Source organism: Carettochelys insculpta, chromosome 2, assembly GCF_033958435.1.
Source record: "Carettochelys insculpta isolate YL-2023 chromosome 2, ASM3395843v1, whole genome shotgun sequence".
Taxonomy (NCBI): Eukaryota; Metazoa; Chordata; order Testudines; family Carettochelyidae; genus Carettochelys; species Carettochelys insculpta.
Window position 1 is genome coordinate 201,638,609 of NC_134138.1, and position 23,805 is coordinate 201,662,413.

General features: G+C 43.1%; 1 protein-coding gene across 2 annotated transcripts in view; it reads right to left on the reverse strand.

The window, feature by feature from the left end:
• Positions 1–4,343: 4,343 nt before the first annotated feature.
• The window catches only part of CNOT10 (CCR4-NOT transcription complex subunit 10), a 59,369-nt gene continuing 39,907 nt past the window's right edge, over positions 4,344–23,805 (reverse strand). For both annotated transcript variants that reach the window (XM_074988333.1, XM_074988332.1), the window contains 6 exons: positions 16,419–16,532; positions 14,817–14,947; positions 14,086–14,121; positions 13,856–13,983; positions 10,741–10,816; positions 4,344–5,038 (listed from right to left, as the gene is read on the reverse strand). In XM_074988333.1, the coding sequence (XP_074844434.1) occupies positions 4,884–5,038; positions 10,741–10,816; positions 13,856–13,983; positions 14,086–14,121; positions 14,817–14,947; positions 16,419–16,532 (640 nt within the window). In that variant the 3' untranslated portion in view covers positions 4,344–4,883. The remainder of the gene's footprint in view (positions 5,039–10,740; positions 10,817–13,855; positions 13,984–14,085; positions 14,122–14,816; positions 14,948–16,418; positions 16,533–23,805) is intronic.

The following is a 23,805-nucleotide window of genomic DNA, read 5'->3' on the forward strand; positions in this document are numbered from 1 at the left end:
ACAAAAATTGTTAGGGTTTGTAACATCAAATGTATGTGTACCAAAAAAAAAAAGCATGACAGGTTATGGGCAAACTGTTACACAGAACAAGCTAACAATGTTAGAGAACTCTTGTGTTAATGGAGGCTTCTGAATGTATATTCGTGGTCCAAAGAGAAGGCTGAAGGATGTAGCAAGGAGATGATGTATCAGCTACTGGCAGCCTTAAAACAAAGTCAGTGTCTCTCTGGACTTTAAAATGTTCCTATGCAGTTTATTTTATTTTTGTTTAATCAAATAAATGATTTTTTTCATGGCAGTTTGGTTCGTGTGTGTGTGTGTATCTGTTTTAAAACAATCTTGGCTGCATCCTGTGACAGAATACAAAACAACTTGGAGAATGTGAAACTGGTTCTCCATAAACAAATTTAGGATCTGGATGTCGTTGTTTTCTGAAAGACCAGAGGAATAAACAGTAGAAATTGAGACCTATGTTAAAAGTACACCAAGCTCTCTCCCCTCCATAATATGCTGGTAATGGTAAGTTGGTGCAAGGCCAAGCTGGTTCGACCACTATCCCTCCCCCACTTTCTTTACTGTGTCTTTATAAATCAGTATAGTTTTTGTGAACGAAGGATGGATGGTTTTTGGTTAAGGCACAGAACTTAGTCTGAGTTCAAGACTTCCATTGTTGTCTTGGGCAAGTCTACTCATTTTGATCTGTCATTTTTTAATCATTAAAAAGTTAATAAATGTTTAAAGCAAAATTCGTTGTTTGCCAAGTACCTTGGGGATCTGTTAAGCAGGTACAAGTGCCAGGAAACATAAATTAGCTTTAAGATTGTATCACAATTTGGTCATACTGGCTGCTGTCCGCTCTTCAGCCCCCTCACAGCTTTGTACAAATGCTGAAAGAAAATATGGAGAGAGTGGGCTTCAACCAATTCTGATGGGACAAGTCAGAGTAAAAAGATGCATTTGCCTTTAACATTATACAGAGTGTAGGGTGGTGGGAGTGTGACTGCTCTTACTTCCAGGGGGTTGTAAACAGAAGTTACCACCTAAGAATGAAAGTGACCGTACGGGATCAGATCTAAGGTCCATTTGACTTGGTATCCTGTCTTCAGACAATGGCTGGTACCCAGAGAAGATACTGAACAGGGTGAATATTGCATGATGGCTTCATCCAGTTCTAGCTGCTGTTAGTCTGAGAATTAGGGACATCTAGAAAACAGGTTTGTGTCCCCGGCTGTCTTGTCAAGTAGCTAGAGCTGCATTATGACATTTTGAGGCCTTAAGCTATGTAAAAGGCCCCATACCATTTTAAAAAAAGGAACTTATTTTCACAGAAAGGAGATTGAACATAAAGCTTGTGTTTTTATATATTCATGGGAAAATTAGAGTAACTTTTTACACCATGAGTAAGGAAAATTATCCTTTTAATATTTAAAAAAAAAAACCGCTTAACTCTGAGGGCAATACAGTTTATCCCAACTATTTGTTTTGTTCAGATTTAATTTTTGCTATAAAACAATGAATTAAGATTTTTCTTTTGCCATGCTGTAAAAATACAGTGAAAGGTTCTCACAACTGATATAGGGAAGCGAACACAAAGGTATCCTCCTCCGGGTCCACTCAACCTAAGTCTGTAAGACGATCGCCTGTCAACTCCATCATGTGAAGCTTGGACAGTGCATGAGGGAGGAAGGGGCATGCTCACTAAAGTACACAGAAGACAGAACATATGCTTAAAACAGGAGCAAAAACTCAATATGACAGAGCATGACAGACCTCAAAAGACCAGCCTTCCAGCTGTTACCGGCCAAGGAAGATGCTAAACACATCACTCTTAAGATGAGTCCTGTATGTGTGTGAGTTTGACAGGATGGCTTCATGGGTGGTGATTGAATCAGAGAGCAGACACTAATTGGGGGAGGTTTTAAAATACATGGCCAAAGTTTCTAGAACAGTTTGTGCTGTAGGAAAAGAAACTTTTCTAGTGCAAAGTACAAATCCAAATTAACATTCCTCCTCCCTTAGGCCCGAAGAGCATTCCTATTTGATGGAATGTTAAGGCTGAATAGCTCCACTCCTGTGATTAGCTATGTGGTATCTGGGGCCCAATTGCATCCTTCTTCCAAGGGATGAGTGTAGTGTTCTGACGAAGCTGGTCTTTGCCCATGAAAGCTTATGTGCCAAACTAGCTGTTAGTCTAGAAGGTGCCACAGGATGACTTCTTGTTAAAGTGATGAGCCAGGACTGTGAGCTGATGCCACGGTTTCTGTTAGAGGGTGGTGGGAGAAGCTCCAGCTTTTGCCTGCAGGGGCTTCTGAACTCCAAGTCACGCAGGTAATACTCCAATGTGACAATACGGAAAGATGTAGTCTCTTACTATTGTTTTCTGGCTCACTTTCCAAATTCTAGAACTCTTCCCCACCCCCCCCCCATTTCAAGCCGACTTTTTTTTTTAAGTAAGGGTGGTCAGAGCACTAGTAAGTAGTGCCTGAATCAATACAAAAGGTTAAAGATGCCTTCTGTGGGGTCTCATTTTGAATACAGTTCTCCCCACCCCCCCAGGGAATGCAGAGTATTCAGGGGTAGAAATGCTAATGTATTGTTTCAGCATTTTTCAGCTCGAAGGCATGCAACACTACACTTGCCCATTGGAAGAAGGATGCAGTTGGTCCCCAGATACCACATAGCTAATCACAGGTGAGTGGAGCTATTCAGCCTTAACTCTCCAAATAGGAATAGTAAGAGAGAAAGCCGTGCTAGTCTATACACTATCAAAACAAAAAGCAGTTAAGTAGCACTTTAAAGACTAGCAAAATAGTTTATTGGGTGAGCTTTTGTGGGAAGTGGGTCTGTCCCACGAAAGCTCACCCAATAAACTTTTGCTAGTCTTTAAAGTGCTACTTAACTGCTTTTTTGTTCAAATAGGAATGCTCTTCTGGCCCAAGGCAGGTGTAATGCTAATTTGGACTTGTACTTCTCACTAGCAAAACTTTCTTTTCCTGTTCTGATGAAACAGGTATTTGCCCACAAAAGTTTATGCTCCAAAATGTTAGTCTATAAGGTGCCACAGGACTTCTTGCTGTTCTTGAAGATACAGACTACCACAGCTACCTCTGACCCTGATTAATACAGAAACCTTTAAATACTTCTCCAGTGTTTGCTGTTGTAACCTAGAACTACTCTACTTCCACCCCAAGTTACCATTGGTAGAGGGGAAGAGGGTGACAGCTAGAATTAAATACAAGCAGACAGGACCTATTCTGTCCTAACAAACATTCAATGAGTGTGCTCACTGTTTGAATGAAGACTCTCTGCAACAAGCAAAGTTAATCATTTCCATCAGTGCTGAAAGGGACTGACTACAGCCTGCTTACTGTTCCTCCTTCAAGAGAAGCTGGCCATGGCTTAGGTGATATATCGGACATACTTTCCTGTACTCAGGGCTTATTTGCATGCTATGTGGCCAGCACTGACCTGCCACCACTTAGAGGCAGCATTCCTGTGTGCATATTTTCCTGTGGGCAGAAACAAATGCAACCCATGCTTGCCAGTAATAAGGCCAGGGAGACTGCTGTGAAAGAAATTCAGGTGCATACAATTTCCACTGTGTGCTATCAACTACTCAAGGCCATAACTAGGTGGTAGAGGAAAAGTCACCTCTCCAGACAGCAAAGCACTGTTTGCCCATTTTCATACTGAAATTCATATACATGTAATCTGACAGTTGTTTGTTCTGTTAACATCTTCCTTGCAAATCCTGCTGGATGGAGCAGCTTGTTGTGTCCACTTATCTCCATAAAGGTATTCAGTTACTCAGTGTTACTATTTAACATTTTACAGCTAATATTCCAGAGGCCAATCAATTGACCCAATCCAAGGTAATGCTAAATAAAATTGGCAATTTAGGGCAGAGATAGGAGACAGTGCTATGTACAAGCAGGCTTTAGCAGGACCAAGCATTATGGGGGTATGAGCTAGGTCTATAAAATGACATGTTTGAAGAAAGCAAATACAGAAAGTTATTTAATTGTTTCCACAATATAAGAACTAGGGGGTCCCCCAATGAAATTACCAGGTACCAGGTTTAAAACAAACAAAAGGAAGTTTGTCAACCTGTGACACTCCCCCGCCAGGACTTTACCAGGTTTCAAAAAAGAACTGGATAAGAGCATGGAAGTTAAGTCCAACAACTGATGTTTGGCAGGAGAGGTAGGAATGATGCCTGTAGCTTCTGTTTGTTGGAAGCTAGAAATGGATGACAGCAGAGGGAGCCCTCAGTGATTTCCTGCTCTGCTCACTCACGCTGAGCTAGATAATCCAGTAAGTGTCTGAAGATAAAACAGCAGAGAAAAGTTGTATGTACTTTATTGGAAAAAATATTATTGCATCTGATAGCACATGCCACTCTACATGATCATAATGGTCTCCTCTAGCCTCAGGACTTTTTTTTTTTTTAAACTGGCTAGTTAGAGGACTTCTTGTGCAGACCTGATCATGGTTTCCTTCTGTTTCCTGAGATGCACGAAAAGTAGAGACCTTGTGCAGAGAATACCCTCAACTGAGGTGTCATTGCGCTGAAAATTAAGGGAAATGTGTGTTTTCAGCAACACCTCTGTGTGAAAAATGCAACATCAAAGCAAAGGACTACCATAAGCGCCAATCATTAAGCATGTATTCAAGCTCTCAGGCTTGGTGGTAATTAAATTGGTAATGTTCCACAATAAATATTTTACAAATTTCTTCTGACATTTTTCATTGAAATGGTTTTATTAAAAAATGTGCACAAGCTAGCACATTCTAATACGCCTGGTATTCAGGTGGCTGAGAGTTAAAAAAATATACAAACTCAGAAGCCCTCCTTTGCAAGGTTTGTCAGCAGAGCTCCCCCTTCACTTCCTTTGGATGGTGGTGAAAGCTGGCATCTGAATGGGCTGGACAGGGTGGACTGGCTGAAACACTGGCTTCTTTCGTGTATCAGGGTGTGTTTTCACTGAAGGGAGAAGCTGATTTCTTTTGATGATCTGCAGTGCCAGCTGAGTGTTACCTACAAAACAGTTTCTAGTTAAAAATTCACTTCTACACAGAACAAACTCCAGTCACAGGAACTGGGATAGGAAAATCTTAGTCAGTTAGACAATCTCCTGCACTAGCTGCAGTATATTACCAGAGTTGCATAAGAGGGAGCCTGAGCTGGCATGCTCTTTTGGAAGATCAGCATACTGACAAGTGATGTCACTTACTACAAGTGCATATCAAATAAATTACATAGTTGTAGCTTCAACGTGACTCAACTAACTGCTGTTCCTAGGTACTAACAATCACATCTTCAGGTCAGATGTTTGATGTGATATGTTTGAAAGACTACTTGACACACTGAATTCCCAGAGCCACCCTGCCCCTAGATGCAAGTGGGGCTTATTGTACAACCCTACTTTATCTGAAAAAGGTATGGGATCTTAGAAAAATAATTCTATTGCTTTGCCATCGCTGATCTCTTGCTCATCCCTACAGACTGGATCATACATATTAAATGTAAACAAGTGAGACGGGGAGGAGGGGAGAGAGAGAAAGATACACACAAATGAAAAATAAAGTGAAGATTCCAGCTAAACTGAGTCATGCTTAGAGCTGGTCCACATTTTTCAAACAAATTGTTTCTCATTTGCTTATTTCTGTTTGAAGTAATATAAAATGAAAAGAGTAATGAGAACTTCTGAATTGAAGCAATGTTTGTATGAACAGGGCCAATCGCACTGAACACCTACTCCACTTTGAGGAGACCTGAAAAGGAAAAACAACAAAACCAAAGAGCACAATTCCATTTTAAGTAAATCCTGAATATCCCAAAGTTTGCTTTAAAAACACAGCCTTGTTTAGAGCTGTCATTAATGCAGTAGCTTTGCAGCCAACAAAACCAACCAAGCAAAATTTGGTTAATTGAAGGGATGTAATTTTTATTCAGACTCTCTACAATATTTGGCACCACCTGTTTTTCCTCAAATGTGTCTGTTTGGAATTCAACAGCAAAGCTAGGAAAGCTTGAAATCAATGTATGAATTAATGACCAACAAAACCAGACACCATGACTTCTTTCGAAAATATAAATGGAAACATCTTAAAGGAAAATAAGTATAAGTCACACTCCTGTCTCAGTATGTTTTACTTGTAACAAAGATGACGAACTGAGCATTGCAAAATTGAGCACTGACAGCACTTTCTGTTCAGTTACTAATGTCCCTTTTCTGGTGGTGGTTCTGCTCAGGGCATCTCTTGCCGCCAGCGTCCTGATCGTTTCAGCAAGATGGGTGCTTGAGTGTGCAGACCAGCTTAGTATGAGGGCCTACTTTCCTGTTTCCCATGGTCCTTTCACACCAAAACAGGGAAATAGCTCACGATACTCATCCCTCGCTTTACAAGCATAATTGGTTCCCAACTTTCTGCTCATAGGCAGAAACATGTAAGAGGGACATTAAATTACATGTAAAAGTCTCCAATTAGTTCCTACAGCTCCCAACACGGTGAAGGAGTGGCAGCAGGTGGTGCTGCTTTTGAAATGTGAGTGACCCTTGGGTTGGGGAGGGTTAAAGGCTGGGAGTAGTTTGGGGCAGTAAGCAGGAGGGAGGGTTCAGGCTGCGACAGTTTGGGGCTGGCAGGGGGTCAGGCTGCGACAGTTTGGGGCTGGCAGGGGGTCAGGCTGTGGGGCTGCAGGGGTTACAGGAAGCCATGGAGCAGTCTAGCCACGCAGGTTACAGGTGGTGAGGGGAAGAGGCCTGGCCATGGGGCGGGCACAGGTGTCGGGCTGTGGGGCATACAGGTGGCCGTGGGGTCAGACTGCAGGGGTACAGACAGCTGGGCGGGGGGTGGGTCTGGCAGCAGGGCCGGCAAGGGCATCAGACTGCCATGGTTTGGGGCTGTGAGGAGTGCAGGCAGCAGTGGGTTGTGCCTGCGGGGCTGGTGGGTATCACACTAGGGGGTTGGAGCCATAGGGTGGGGAGGGAAGGCTCATGTGAGCCGGGGAAGTTCACTCATAGGAGTGAACTAAGGTAGGTAAGCACCTCCCTCGTTTAAACAGGTACTTGTAAATGAAGTACTCGTTTAACAAGGGATGAGTGTATGCAGAGTCCCCTGAGATGTGTTCTCCATATACACATTGCGCTATTGGTTGACATGAGCAGTACCCAGAGAATCCTTGTACGCCACATTAAGGGCAGAGCACACTAGTCCTCCTGTGTCTTCTCAACTGCAGAATCCCAAGCATATGGACCCCAAAGTTAAGTGGCTGGAGCGGTGGAGGAGGTGGAACGTGTATATGGATAAAACATGCCTTCAGCAGAGGCATGTTATAGGGTTGAAGGAGCCCAAGGAACCAAGTGACTTCTGCTGTGGCTACTTCATAGCCGGCCTTGATGTAGCTGGAGATCCAGTTTCATTGTCTCTGACAGGGCGGATCCCTTTTTTGCAAAACAAATAGAGAATATGTGAAGGGTTTTGTCCTATGCAAGTAGAAGACTAACGAATGCAGAAGCACAGGTAAGCTCTTGAGCTGGCAGGCACAGCAGGTCTGTGAACCAAATCTCACACAGGCATGCCACAGCCATGAATGAATCTTCCTGTTGACCCATGCAGAGTATTCCCAGTCTCAGGCGGTAGCTATACATCAAGGTTCCCGGCCATGGAATCAGGAATGCATTTACCAGAGATCCCAGGCTGATGCTTCGCTTGGGACAAAATACTCAAAACTTCCTGTGACTATGTGACAAACAAGTCTAACTGGAGTTGATCCCAGCGTGAGATGTGCTGAAGGACAGAGTTCTTGATCTTCCTTTAGGGATTCTGCAAGAAGTTTCTGTTCAGCTTTTCCTGTCAACATATTTTGACTGCTTGCTGAGCATATTGCTGATAGGACAATCCAATGCATGATGCATCAGGTTCAAAATCTGACAGACTCTTGGCTGAGTAGGAGGGAGCTGCCTTGTTTGTTGATGTATAATATAGCAGTTGTAGGTCATTGTCTGCACTGATTGTCCTCTGTATTTGAAAAAAGCCTTGAATGATTTCCATAGAACCCTGGGACTGGAGAGCATCCTTACTGCCCATGTCATTCAGAGGTCTTGCATTTGGAGCAATTCCATATGAGTCCCTCCTCCACCCTCACCACCTAATCTCCATAACGAAGGATGTGCTGCTATGGTGTGTAATGTGGAGATGCATGCTGTATTTTTGCAGTGTGTGAGGCAGGACAGAACTAGAGAGGATACCAAGATGCATTACTAATGATGATGGTTGGCTATGTATGCCAGATTCAACCTTCTCTGCAAGCAGCAGAGGTGTGTCTGGCATATGGTGTCAAAGATGATAGAGGATATACATCTTAGTAGCCTTGAAGGTGAGAGATATTGTAGCAATGGTATTTGGGTCTTGTTCCAACTGGCAGATAGGGGCCAGTAGGTTGGTGAATCTGTCCTGAAGAATGTAAACCACACTCAGTGGAATTTAACACTGCTCCTATGAATTCAATGGTCTGGACAGGAATCAGGGTGCATTTCTGCAGAGTGACTTCTGAGAGCAAGCTGCGGAAGAACGCCAGTTTAAGGGAAGATGCAGCCTGAGGCATGTTGAGGAGTTTTTCCCCAACCAACAAGTCTTACAGGTCTGGATATGTGATGTGTGTCTTCCTGAGGTACTTTTCTGTACGGTATTTTGGTAAACACCCTTGGGGCGGTTGAGAGACCAAAGGAAAGCACTTTGTATTGATAAGATTTGTGGAAGGCAAAGAACTTTAACAATGAAACTGTCTTGCATACCTATGTGAAAGTATTTGTTTTGATGATCAAGCAAGGCTGACCACTCCCTTGATTATACCATGGGGATTAATGATGCCAAAGAGACCATCCTGAATTTCAACCTTTATAAAAGTGTTGAGGGACAGAAACCATCCTCCCTTTTTCTTTGCTATGAGAAAATACCTACTTTAGAAGCCTCTCATGATACTGAGAGCAAACTTTCAATTGCTCCAAGAAAACAAGAGGACTTTGTAAGAGGACCTCATGAGAAAGGTCTCTGAAAAGGAATGAGGAGGAGTGTGGAATAGGTGGTGTCTGAAAATGGAGAGAATATCCCGAAGTTATGTTCAGGAGCCACTGGTCTGTGGAGAGAACTACTCAAGAATTCTGGAACTGGGATAATCTGGCTCCAAAAGGTTGAGTCTCTCAAATGCAGGAGAGGGCCTGAATTCCACAAATGTCCTGTAAAAATATGTCTGTGCCCTGGTAAAGATGGAAGCTGGCTGCCTTCTATGCTAGAACTGCTGCCAGTTGTGTGGGAGTTCACACAAGCACTGGTGTCGAAGTAGGGCTGACTTTTGAGGCGCATATGGTTGTCTACATTGGCACCTAAAAGAGAGCACATGAAACACCCCAAATGACCACAGAGCACCCCTGAATCTTAACAAATGAGGGGCTTTGTCAGCCTGAGGTTAGATCTACACTAAGGAAGAAAGCTGACTTCAAATATGAAATTCTAGCTATGGCATCTGCGTAGCTAGAATGAATGTAACAGAACATTCTCATTATTCAAGCTCCCATAACTTATTAATGGATAGGATTTTGCTCAAACTTTCCAAGACAAATTGCTTTTGGATAAAGACAATACATGAAAAATTTCAGCCCATGAGATGAATGCTTTGGAAAGTCACAAGTAAGAACAAGGTTACACACAAGACATTGTTTTTAACTACAGGTTCCACCTCCCTCGTCCAGCACCGTAGGGACCTAACTGGTCCCAGGTAAGGGAATTTGCCAGATAAGGGGAGGGCCCCAGCTCTGGCCACCTAGTCTGCTGCTGGCTTCTCCTTGTGCCTCACCACCCCTTGCCTGGACCTCGGCCCCCGATAGGCCAACACTCATCTGGCCACATCAGGCTACTGGCCATGGAGATGACTTCAGACCTGACCATCCTGTCAGACATAGCCCAAGCCCCAAGGGCACCAGCTCCCGATGCAGCCATGGCCAAGCCACATGGTGCCAGCTCAGCCCCAACTGGGCTGCCAGGATGGCCCTGGCTGTCAGCCCCAACTATGACGACACCAGTGCAGCACCAGCCAGGCTGGAAGCATGACCCCAGTTCCAGAGGCACCGGGTGCAGCCCTGTCCCTATGGAGAGTGGCTCTGGCTGGCTGTGCCTCCGGGCAAGGACACAAACCTCACTGAGCTCCCCTGCCCAAGGCAGCCAGGCTCTCTGTACTGAATTCCTACCCTGGCATCTATGAGCCAGTAACATCCATGGTCCTGCTGGACGACAGATGTTGCCAGATGAGAGAATGCCCGTTTTGGGAATTTCAACATGCACAGTAAGGGCTGCCAGCCATCTGTGTATTTTAGGCCAAAAGTCCATGTGTAAAATTAATATTTATTAGTTATAAAGGAAACAAGGAAGGTGGCAACCAACAGCACCATACAGAAGTGTGTGTAAACAAAGGAAACAAGGACTAAAGCTTGTGACTTGACAAGGGGAGAACAACTGCTTACATGACTCACTGAGTTATCGCACACATCTGAAACGAATCTAAAATAGTATACTATCAAAGGCTTTATTTTCTACTATTTGGCTTCAAAGGTTGGGAGATTCCCTAGTAAATTTTGCAGTAAGGCCTAAAATAATAAACAGAAGCAGGATGAGAAGCATAGGGAACACCAATAAACACAAAAGAGGTTAAAATATTTTTCAAAATATGCTAAAATTACTTACCATTCTGTAGTTCAAGATATACAGCCAACAGAATAGCCTCCGGGGGAATTTCTTTGGGGTGGATCAGAGAAGCAGCCTTATCCCAAAATAAAAGAAAAAGATTAATAGCACAACAGGTAATTCAACAAGTAGGAAAATACCAGGTGACAGGATAGTTATAAAACAGCAAATATTGGTTATAAACCTAAGGTACTATTTTTGCAATATAAATATCCACCATCCAGCCCATGTATGCAGAGAGAGGCTGACAGATGATCTGCCTTCTAAGAGTATTTCACACCTCCACTCAGGGGCACCATCTGCTTTTTACATGCATACGTGACAACTACAAAATGAGTCATTCCTGAGCCCATCTGAAGGTTTTATTTGTTTTTTCGTGGAGGGGTGATTTCCCAGATGAGCAATTTGTACAACGGCTCCCTTCAGTCACATGACCAGATCCTCTGTTATGAAGCAATGAACCTATTCAGATGTTCACTAGCTGGGGATCTCTACCCCACAACCTGCAGCAGTTTGGGAACAGAGTGGAATGTCATTGTCTCAGCCCATCTGAGTGGAAGAATATTGTAAAGTTATTTAGTTCCCTGCATTCCGATTGCTTGACAGCTTAATTTGTACAGATGCTCATTTCTCACTAATTATATGGGCTGCATTCGAAAGCGGTGTTCCTTTTGAATGAACCCCGTCCACACAGCTGTTTTGGCTTTCAAAATCAGCTCTTCCAGAATTGAGATCCTGCATGAGCATGCAAATGAGACCTCATTTGCATTTCCAATCAGCTGTATGTGCATGCCCCTTCCGAAAGGGGGTACAGTGTAAATGCAGCCTTGGTGTTTGACACCCCATACTCTGATCAGCTGACAAACTGAGTAAGCACACATGGACTTCAGCAGTTTCTCAAAACTGTGTGGTAGATATGCAGCTCTCATATAATTCTAATCCCTGTGTTCTGAATAACTCCTGTGCTCCAGGCTGAGGCAGTCTCTTGTTCCTTTCCCACAAAACAAAAACTTCTCAAGATTAACACGCAAGGGTTGTCAAGCCTCCGAAATGGAAAATGCTTTTAAATACCTAATTCATTTCCCACCTCTTCATCCTTCAGCCTCAACTTCCTTCCCTTAACAACTGACCAAGAATCATTAGATTTAGGTTCATTTTGTTTACACTGAAAGAAAACAGCCCTTCTCTTAGTCAGTTTTGAGCCACATAAACAATATATTGCAGCTACTCTTACAAAAGCTTCGCTAAGCTATAAAGAAAGAAGAAAAAAGGAAGAAATGAAGGATAAAAGCACCATAATGGGAGAGGGAAGGCTATGTTTTATTTAAAAAAAAAAAAAAAAAACCCAAAAAAAACCCACACTTCCCTTCCTGAAATTACTCTGAATTCCATTTTAAACGTATAAACATCAAATATTTCCAGTACAATGAACATGATTCCCACTAACTCACTAATTACCACCAGGCAGACTCAGGGGCCTCCAAGTTAACATGCCATAAATCCCATAAGCATTACAGTTTATTCAGACAAAAACACAGCTACTATTTCACTAAAAAGGGAGCACATGGAAGTTTTAACTGAACCTGTATAAGTGCATTGTTTAATACCCCTCCACACCCTTTGATGTGCACATGCACGCGCGCACACACACACACACACACACAACACTGAAAAGGACTGTGGCCATATTTGCGCACACTGAAAATACAGGATATGATTCTGTCTAATACAAAAGGCCTGAGTCCAAGCACACTAGTTAAAAAGACTGAACAGCAACTTAGAATTTTTCGTACCAAATTAGGGATTTCACCATTTTATTTGCTCTGTTTCTCCCTGTAAGACATAAAATCCAGTGGTGCCCCTGCCCATTGTTTTTCTAGTTGGTTTCACTCAGTGTCAAACACAGCAAATAAAGTCTGCTTAGCCACCCATTTAAATAGCAGAGAAGTCATTCTATGTACCCTCTCTGTCAGACAAAATGGTAGTTACACGTAGCATCCAGTGACATGGATTTGCTCTACTGAAGGAAAGAAAATTAGCAGGTTTGAATGGCTTCAACTTCAATTTCTTCATCTTCAGACCAGTATGTTGTTGTGAACAGTGATTAAATGATGACTAAGTTAATCTGCAGAGTCCTCTTCTACAAAAGGGGATCAGTTGCTGTACTACAGGACTCATGAGAAAAAGGAGAGAGAGAATAAAAACTAGAGGAAACTGAATTCCAAGGACAATTAACTCTCTCAGCTTCAGGAAACCTGACCCGTTCAGCACAAATATTCAAAGGTATTTTGTAAATATGCCACAAGTGAAATTCTTACACTCCAGCAACAGAAACGATGTTTTGGTGTTCAGGAGATTTTGATACGACAGACATTAACTATACAAACCCACCACCATACTTTCCCACAAAAGCAGCTGAGCTGCTTTACAGCCTTAAAAGTATACTAAAATCAGGATTTAGCAACCCAGTTTTTGGAATACCAAAAATACCACAAAAGTTCATCTCCAGCTTTGGGAAACGTCAGATTAGTTTTAAGATCACCCAGCAATGGTTTAAGACAAATGTGAGGAAAAAGGCTAAAACTACAAGCTTAACTGACTGCTTTAGAGAGTCTGACTATTTTGCCTTCCCTTCAGCCACTCCAGTGTTTTTAAAACAAAGACGCTAAAAGGGATGTTGGTGTGAGGGCTGAGATAAGTAAGAATACCTTCATTAGAATGAACTTATCCCAAGTAGCTCCTTTTAAATAGATCTAGATCACAATATCAAAAGTCTTTTAAATATAATTTAAAATCCAAAAGAAAGTCACCTAAACAAACAGCTTTCAAATTAGGTAGATGCGCGATTAAAACATTATTATTGAAAACATTTTTTCAGGCTTGCCTTTTTGCTGGAATCATACAGCAAGTTTTAAGAGAGTAAGTTTCTGAAGGCGTGTTAGAGAATACTAGGAAAGATAAAGGGGAAAGAAAGACTAGGATGTTCTCCATATTTTTTTTCTCGCTCTTTCTGAAGTTATGTTGAAGTTTCATTTTAATGTTCCAGCACAATGATGAATATGACTCCCATGTGAGTGAACAACACATAAAGCAGTTGTGAGATGTGTTTTCTCACCTGGTGGAGACACTTGCGAGCTTTGTCGTATTCGCTTCGCAAGCAATAAGCACTGCCAAGGTTAAACAACATCATCGTTCGTGCAGAAGTGACTGAACTGGGATAACACTGGGGTGTCTGCTTGCCAGCTAAAAGAAAAAATAACCAAAGTTATTTCATGCTTTTGATTTCATTCCATGCTGTGACTTGACATGCCTGCATTACTTCTGGAGTCTGGGGCTGTTACTTACAAGACTCCATCACCTCATTTTCTCCTTTGTCTGATCCTGTAGAGACAAAAAAAAGCCAAAATATTCTGTGAGTCTTCTTAAGGCTTTTAAAAGAAAACCAAGTCATTCTATGACATCAGATTTAAGAGGGACTTCCCCTTATGGACTGACTTTGGTAAACAAAAAAAATCTATCATCTCGTTAGAAATAGTGGACCACTTAGAATCTTAATGTACGGGTTTTGCTTATCTAAAAACATCCTTTAAATTTGCAATAAAGTTTAAACTGCTAATGTGTCACTCAAATCAAAACTGCTACTGGAGACTCCGTAAATGGGATCTAGAAACAGCTGTTCTATTATATTCCACTCCCTGAAGTGCTGTAAGATTTAAGATAGATTTAAACCATCTCCTATGCCATATTCCCGAAGTATATGTAAATGTCATTTTAATTCTGAAAACAAGCATGGAGGGTGAAAAAGCGTGAAATGATAGTAGGTAAGAAGCCCAAGCATTAACTTTAATTATGTATTTAACAATAAACTTCAAAAATGATGTTTAGACAAACTGATGAGCAATATATAATCAGTTACTATGCACTAATTACAAATACACACCAGGTAAACCAAAACTAAGGGCTAAAGAACAGACCACTGTCCTCACAAGAACACTCCAACATGTATAAATAAACAAGTTACAGAAGGAAGACAGCTGAAAGCACAACCAGTTCTAATCAAGAATAAACTCATTAACCTTGATCTTGCTCATTTGAAGAGATCCCCAGGGAAACATCAGTGACATTCTCAGGGTTCAAGTGAGTAATGGCATCAGAGATTCTGTCTAGAGAGATGAGAGCCTCTGCTGCATACAAATGGCCAAGAAACCTATAACAAACATTCATATATAAATTTCTCTTGGATAAGTCTCATCACATCAATGCTTCAGAAGAGAAACTAGATATACACCTTCACCTGAGCGATTGTTTGCTGCACTGAAAATGTTCACACTGAATTAAGTATTATGGAGATACAATGACAATGATGTGAATTTTTGCCATTATGGACTCCAATACTGTGAAACTTTGTGCATGTGAGTAGTCCTGGTGAAGTCAGCTGCACACAAGTGTTGCAGGATCAGGGCTAATCTCCAAAGTATTCAGTTGACATTTAATAATAACTAGCACTTATGTAACACTTTACACCTTCAGATCACTACCCAAAAAACATTAATTCTCATAACATTGCCAGCACAGAACTACAAGTACGAACACATTCGTTCATTCCATCAGACGTATGTACAGCAACAGATCTGTGAAATTCACCATGAAGTACCACTTTTGGCCAGCTTTCAAGTTCTGTTTGTTTTTTAAACAAAGACTTCACAATTGTATGACAATCAACATGACCGAATCCAACAGGAACATTATGCATGTGCAATCTTTAGAAAGAAATCTAGATATGTTTACAAAAGTAGCTTGCCTATCTGTCAGAAGTTAATAGCCCCTTTGATGCTAATTTGAACACTGAATTCCCAGCAAGCAGCCAACTTTGTGGAGAGTAGTTATGGCCCATTCCCAGCAGTCTAAACATTAAATACATAATAACTAGCACTTATCTGTAGGGCTCAATAAACTTCTCAGAAATAGTAAGCATAAACAGCCTCATTTTGCAGATGGACACACTTGAGTACAGAAACTATGACCCAAAGTCAGACAATGGCACAGCCAGGAATAGAACTGAGGACCAAAACATCTAGTCGGGTGCTCTAGTCACTGGATCAAACTGCTTCTCCGAGACTGACAACCAACAAGAGTACAGGTTGAACGTCTAAAATCCAGGACTCTCTGGCTCGGCAACAGCCAGAGCACCTCAGGGCCCTGAGATCTGGGAGCCACGACCCAGGCTGGCAGCCAGAGCTGAGCCAGTCAGAGGGAACAGCAGTGTCTGGCCAAGGCATGGGAATGGTGGCAGTAACCCGGGGCCAGGGTTGGTAGCTACAAGGCAGCTGGGACAGGAGCCTGGGAGCAGAAGCAGACTGGGGATTGATCTCTCCCGATCTGGCAAAATCTCTGGTCTGGGACTGCTTAGACCTCAAGGGAGCCAGACCAGGGAGGCGGAACCTGTAGCCACAGACTCTGACCATTTGAATTATACAGAATTCACATACAAAAAGTTGGGCCCATTCCTGCTTGCCAGTGTGTATTTTGTCCCAGACATCAAGGGAAACAGTGTCAGATCTAATATTTTCATTTTTAAGACTTCAAAGCAGAGACTGGCAGCAAATTAAAAAATGCTGGTGCTTCAAGTCAAATTATTCCAGATACCAGAAGCTAAAGAGTGGTCCAGCCAGACTTACTTAAGAGATCCTGACAGCTTTGGCTGCTGAAGAAGTTTATCTGCATGATTCAAAGCCATAAGGTTGTCACCCAAAGCCAAAGCAACATAAGCACTGCAGGCAAGTATTGAGCACCTAGAGGAGGAAAAGAAAAGGAAAATTCTGTAGTTTCAAATCCAAATGTATCTGTCTAGTTCTTATATTAATAAATACTTAAAGCAAATTCTCAAAGACATGCTGGATTCCTTAGAGAGGATTTGAGCCTAAAGAACAGGTAGGCTGTTGGTATAGCTGATTATTTGATATGCATATAAGGTGGCCTTTCCTCAGATCACACCACTTCAGACTTGACTTCTACAGGCATAGATTGCAACTAACACAATTTAGGGGTTGGCTTTCTTAGTTTGTAAGTAGTTCAAGGTGACTTGTCTGACAACAGTGAATGCCACACTTAAATCTGCAGGGAAGCTGAATGGCAAGAGTACATGAACAGTTAGTGAGCTTTGAAAAGTTCTTTTTTAATCTCCAGCAAACATGAGCTAAGTTACAGTGTCTTCTACAAAGCAAAAGTACTATAGTCCATGGATCTGCAACAAGAAATATGTTAAAATGCTCTGCACGTTTAGGTTCAAATATTTTGACTGGAAGTATTTAGTGGATGGAAAAAAAAATATGTCCAGTAAAATAAAGTTCAAAATTTTCACTTTATCAGCACTTACATACTACTCAGGAAACCCCCAGTTAAATTATACTTTGGTTTTATTAAACTGAAGGGTGCTTCAGTACTGTGATAATAGGATGCAATCTTACACCAATATCCTCATACCGGACCAGAAAGAAACAGGGATTAGTCTTTTACCATTCAAATACAACCTGAAACAAGATTCTCAGGATTATGGAGACATAAAAGCCTGGGTATCTGGCACCTGGATAACAAGCATGCAGTGGGGACAGCTGACTGGCTGTGGGGGAGGGGGGCTTGGGGCGGGTGGGGGTGCCAGCCAAGAGCAGGGCTGTATGCCGAATAACTGGCACGTTTTATTGTCCAGCATCCCTGGTTCCCCGGGGATGCTGGATATTAAAACTTGATCTGCATAAACATTCTATCAGTAGAAGTCAGTGACTGCTACTAATTTGTTAAGATTTTAAAATTCTGATCAATAGTATGTCCTTAAGTATGCACACATCCTTGTGTACATTTATAGGAAAATACACCAGTAGTTTTAATTTGTGTTCCAGATTATTTAATCTTTGAATTTCAGTTGATATGTTCCCATTTTATGAAACAACAAAGTGATGCTGCAAGTTTGCAGATTTCTGCATCATATAAATTAATATGTAATTGCCTTGCATTAAAGATTTTATGTAATAAGCCTTTTATTCAAAAATGTTAACAGCTACTTGGGTCTACCATACTGATACTCTGTATTATTTGTAGTTCATTAATGTGACCATAAAACCATAAAGTATTAAAGTAACAGTCTGAAGCTTTCTATACTGATTCCACTATTTCAAACTAATAACACTGATTTTAACACGTAATTGCACTGCTGTATCAGAAGATTCAGTGTGATAAAACTGCCAGAGATATTTAACAGGAGTCTTTTAGATATTACTTTAGCACTGTTTCATGCATTTCTAAAGCACAAGATTTCCTAAAAGTCTTGTAATAATATCTGAACCACACATTCCACATCTTCAAGTAGTCTCCCATCAGGATGTCAGCATTAGGAAAAGCCTTTATAGTTTGTAATTTTTTCCCTTCTCTGTGCCTTAAACCCAGCACTTTGTAACATTATCTACTGTGCAAGACATAGTTTAATATAGGCTCGTTTTGTCTGTAGGGCATGAAGCTCCACCTTGCCTGCCTTCGAACCCCTTGCTGCAAGGAGAAATAATGGATCCTCAGACAGGTCTCCATTAGCAGCACAGTTCATTTGATTATCCTGCCCTTGCCGTCCTGGCGCTAGCCCCCCTCAGCCTGGCGGACTCTTGTGGAGCACTTGAGACAAACGCGCGATGAAGCGGCCTCAGGTGGCCCTTTCCCCGCCCCGCGCTGGCCAGGAAGGGGGAAGGTGCCGTCTGGCTCAGCCACGGGAAGACTGGCCAGGGCAAGCTCAAGCTGGTGTCCATCGCATTGCTACCTTTGGATGAAGATTATCTGAAAGATGCAAGATGCGTCCAGCAAGAAACAATCTAACTTTCTGGCAACTGTCAAGCCTCCTATTGGTCCAGCACTGTTACATAATACATGGCGGGACCTGGCGTTCATTTATTCCTGTTTCCAAGGGGGCCACCTCTTTAATTACATACAAGCACCTTCAGAAACTTCTCCAGTGTTTCCCCCACCTTCTATTCCCCTATCATGCTCATATGTCATGTGAAATCTGACGCCACACAAAAGTTTCAAGAAAGGGAGGCATGGTTCCGCCTCAGCTTCCTAAAATAGTTTGAAAGATATCAGAGAAGTAGCCGTGATAGTCTTTAAAGTGCTACAGGACTGGTGGGTGAGTGTGTGTGAGAGACAGAGAGAGAGAGAGAGAGAAAGAGTCTATAAGGTGCCACAGGACTTCTCGTTATCATCATCAGGGCAAATAATATACTTTTTTTCCTCCCCAGAGATAATTCTTGCTGGCTCTTGGAGTTTACTATTAATTTTAACTGACCAACAAGTTAAGGAGTTTTAATCTTTTAGGTTCTTTTAACAGCTCTTCTTCCACCAAAACTGAAGCCAATTAGTCAACAGCTCTGATTCTGTACAGGACTGAGTTTTACACAGCCACATGCAAAAGCCTAGAAATAGTGTACGTTGACTCATGCCCTAGGGATACCAAGTCCCACGGTTTTAACCATCAGTCAAAGCAAATATGACAAGAACTAAATCAATGTTTTTCTTCTCTTTCCCTTTTTTGATAGAATGTTCCTTACCAGAAGCAGTAAAATAATTCTTGTACTGACAAGCTTTTCCTGACATGCTGTCAGGTTACACCAATAGATAACAATGTCTGATTGTGAAAGAAAGGATTACATACATTCATTATCTTACAACATGACACCATGCAATAATTTTGACACAGGCAGATTTTACACAACAAAAAAAAAAAAGTGCTACATTATTTGTTTACATTTTAAACCAATAATCTTCCACATATTATAGTCCCCTACAGTTTAAAACAATCAAAATATCAGCAATGGCTTTACATTCACACAACACTTTTCTTTAGTTGACATAAGATCGATTATCTGCATATAACTGGAGCAAAGCTAAAAGTTTAGCTTGATATTATGACAACACATCAGCTGGAGGCTAGCCAAGAAGACAGCACATAACCCAGAACTTAAGAAATTATGGCATGCATTGACAGAAAATAAAAATATAGTTGCAGCAGGTACCTTCTGTGTTTATATAAATTCCTGTTCATAAACAAACTCTGGACAGAGAAGAAACTTAAGTTCTGCATTCATTAACCCATTTTAAAAAGACCCCTAAAATTTTATTAACCTGGCAAGGTTTGTAATAATAAGAGTTTTAACAGCCTGGCAGCATCTCCCAGAAACACCTTACAATGGTAACAGGTGTTGATCCTGCTGGAAAAAAGTTAAATGGGTTCCAAGTGGCTTGTTGCCCCATCTGAGTATCTGGGAGGCAGCATGGAGCTGTAGAAAGAGCCACCTAGGTGGTGGGCCAAGATATCTTATGGCAGCGAAAGTTACACACCCTGTGCAGCAATTAAAGTTCTTTAGGATGGTTGTCCCTATGGGGATTCCACATTAGGTGAATCCATGCCCCTGCATTTCTAATCGGAGATTTTTAAGAGCAGCAGCTGGTTGGATCACACATGCACTGTCCCCATCTCATACCGCCTCCAGCGGTTACATGGCACTGAGAGACCAACATCACACACACCCCGTTCCTTCTGTACTGCTTAATCTCGAGCATGAAAAAAAACCTCTGAAGCGGTGGGATGGAGAGAGGATAGTGGAGCACACAGAGGGACCATTTCTCAGAACCCAGCTTACTACACAGGCTAAGCAAATGCCTCTTCTACAAGGCGTGTCCCTGGCGTGACCCACTTTAGGTGACTGTACAGACTGGCTTCAGAGTTAGTTTTATCATCCACTGAGACTGCGAGTCCGAATAGAGCGGTGGTTCCCAAACTTTTCGGCATCACACCCCCCTCCTTTACCATCATCCAACCCCCCTTTTAACTAAAAATTCAATTTGTAATTTAAAATAAACACAAAAACTTGATACGAAAATGTTATTTATAACTACAAATAAGCACAAATAGTTTTTCTTGGCCTCTTGGGGTGCCTGGTGCAGCCCCAGCTGCCTGAGCTCTGTGCCCGCTGCCAGAACTGCTCACGCCAGCCACCCAGCCGCCTGAGCCCTGCGCTGCCAGACCCACCCATCTCAGCCAACCGAGCCCAATGCTGCCAGGGCCAGCCAGCCAGCCACCCGCCTGCCTGCTCACCAGACACCAGGTCCAGCTGCCCACACTTCTGCCAGGGCCCCACACTGTTGGGGCCGGGGGGCCAACTGTCTGCCTGAGCCCCAGGCTGCCACGGCCAGCCGTCTGCCCGCCAGCCCAAGCCGCCTGAGCCCCACCCTTCCGGGACCAGCTGCCCACCTGCCAACCTGAGCCACTCAAGCCCCGTGATGCCAAGGCCAGCCACCCAAACCCCGCATCTAACCACATCCTCCTCCCCAACCCACACTCACCTTTTCAGGAGGCAGCTTGCTCCACATAAAATGGCAGGGGCTGAGAGCAGAAAGCAAAGGCTGGCTTTTTCTTCAAGTGGGGGGAATGATGAGGGGGCTGGTTTGCCTCATGCCCCCGCCCCTGGAATTTCTTCACCACCCCCCCCGGAGGACACACCCCCCAGTTTGGGAAAGCAAGACTTCTTGCTGTTCATGGAATAGAGTGTCTCATGATGGATGATGCTGTGTGAATGTCTGGGCTGATGCCCACACTGCTGCTTTGCTTTGCAGATGTCCATCACAAAAGGCAAGTTACTGAGAGAGGCTATCAAATACAGTATGTTCTCAAGGAGCGTACATGGGTCCAAGTTCCTCTACTCGTCAGGGGAAGCAACAGCAATGAGAAAGGGAATCTTCACCAAGATGTGGAGAAATGAATACAGCTCTAATGGTTCAAATGGGGGCCCGGTAAATGCATTTCTACACCAGACTGAGCTCTTATGATGGAAATGGGGCTCTTGTTTAAGCATAAAGGTTACAATGACCCCTGAAGAAACATTTAGGGGTTAGATGGGGGGAAAAAAATTGAGAACTCATCCACTTTGTAGTGGAATACCATAACTGATGCAAAATGTCAGGCATTGGATCTTCCGCTGTTTAGACAAACGTCCCTAACCTCATCTGAACAGGTCACTTCACTATCTTGGAAACATGGATTAGCTATGCCACCAGACAGACTCTAGACATGTGTGGCTGGTGGATCCTGAGACAGGAGATGTGTTATAAGACAGAAGAGGAATTGTGTGTGGTGGACACGCAGTCATCCTCAAGAGGTAAGGAAACCATATACCTCTGGGCCACGTGGAACGTGTTAAGGTGACTACAATTGTTGGCCCTGACCTTTCGTATGACCTTGAATAAAAGTAGTGTCAGGGACAAGGAGTACAGCAGAGGTGCCTCCCAGTCCAGAAGGAAAGCATCACTTAGAGAGCAGGGTTCCATCCTATTCTCAAACAGAAATGGGGGCGCTTGGCATTTTGGGTCGCACAAAGTAGTTTATAGTTGGGAACCTCCCCTGTATGAATATGGTTTGCAATACTCTGGTGTCATTTCCCACTCATGAGCCTCCAAGAACTTTCTGCTTTGTGCATTTGGAGTAGCAGTTTGGTGTCATGGCACACAGGAGGCTGTGATGATGTTGCTGCTGATGCACCCATTCCATAGCAGCAGGATTTCTGCCAACAGGGAGCTTGACCATGCACCTGCTTGTCCATTTATAGAAAGGACAAGCAACATTGTCTGTAAGAATCTTTCATGGTCTTGTCCCTGATCATGCGCATGCATAAGAGACTGCCCACCATTCCTGCAAGTTCAATGTGGATTCTAACGGTAACCAGAGGCCATAGATCATATAATAGTGCAGGTATGTTCCCCAACATAGCAGAGAAGCATCAGGTGTGAAGTATCTTCAGTGGAAGGTGCCGTGCAAAAGGGACTCCTATACAAACACGGCTTGGGTGCGTCTACCATTGTAAAGAGTTTTTCTAAGTTTCGTTGGCATCGTAAGGCCATGTTCTGTCTGTGTGGAATACAAACCATCCCAAGCCAGCCCTGCAGGTATTACACGTGCAGACTGTCATATCTGACAACAAATGTCGCTGCTGACGTGACGGTTGGAGGCAGCTCCTGGCTGATAACTGGGGAGTGGCTTGCACTGTGGTGATTAGATTTACTCAAGTGGTCGATGTGTGCCTGGACAGTGCGACTGAGGATAGCAGCAGGCTCCAGTGAACTCCTGTCTCCGCACAGGTGTGACTGGTGATTTTTGTTCATTTACACACACACAGATATGTGAAGACAGCTACTGTCTTTTGGGCAATTTCTAGTAGCTCTGTTGATGGGCAAGAAGATTTGCTCTTCACCAGGTGAAGGAGGAAAGGATCTGGCCAGGACTGTAAGCTGGCTCATTGCCAAATGTACTGGAGTGGAGAGTCTGGTGCCGAGGAGACTAGAAGAGGTTTGTGACAAAGCAATTTCTGTGGTATTGAGACCATCAGTACCAAGAAGGGTGTTGTCGGCCGCAACAAGCCTCTGCTAGGGATCATACGCTACGCGCTCTATCTGCAGAAGGCAGAGCCACAGCCTGCAGCGCTGCCAAGCTGACCAGTGCTGCTTGTTTCAGTGGTTCCAGCAGCACTGAGCAGGGGTTGAAGGCCTTTTATTAATGCCTTTTCCTGAGCCAGCCCATTTAGGCTCTGTTACTTGCACAGGATTCAGGATACAGGACAATCCTGCTAACTTTGGCACAGATCACACCAAGACCTTTCACCCCAATGTGGTCTGCCAAGCCTGTGGATGCCACTTTTTGGCCGATTCGTAAGGTGGGGACGTGAGAGGCCACTTTTTTGTCACTGTCTTGGCAGGCTGCTCCTTCTCCTGAGAGTGAAGCAGAACCTCTGTCATATGCTGCTGGGTGGAGATTGAGAAGGAATCCATGATCCAGGATTGGACGTGAGACACAAAGATTTATCCTTACAGGTTTTAGTTGTATGTCTCTCACGTGGCAGTAGGAGCACTTTTGAGTTCTGTGTGTCTCACTGAGGCAGCAGACACTGAGAGTCCCTCACACATTGAGATTGAGAAACAGCCCTGCCTCACCCTTTGCCAGAGCTGATCTCCTGGGTTCTCTCACGTCCCTCGGAGAAT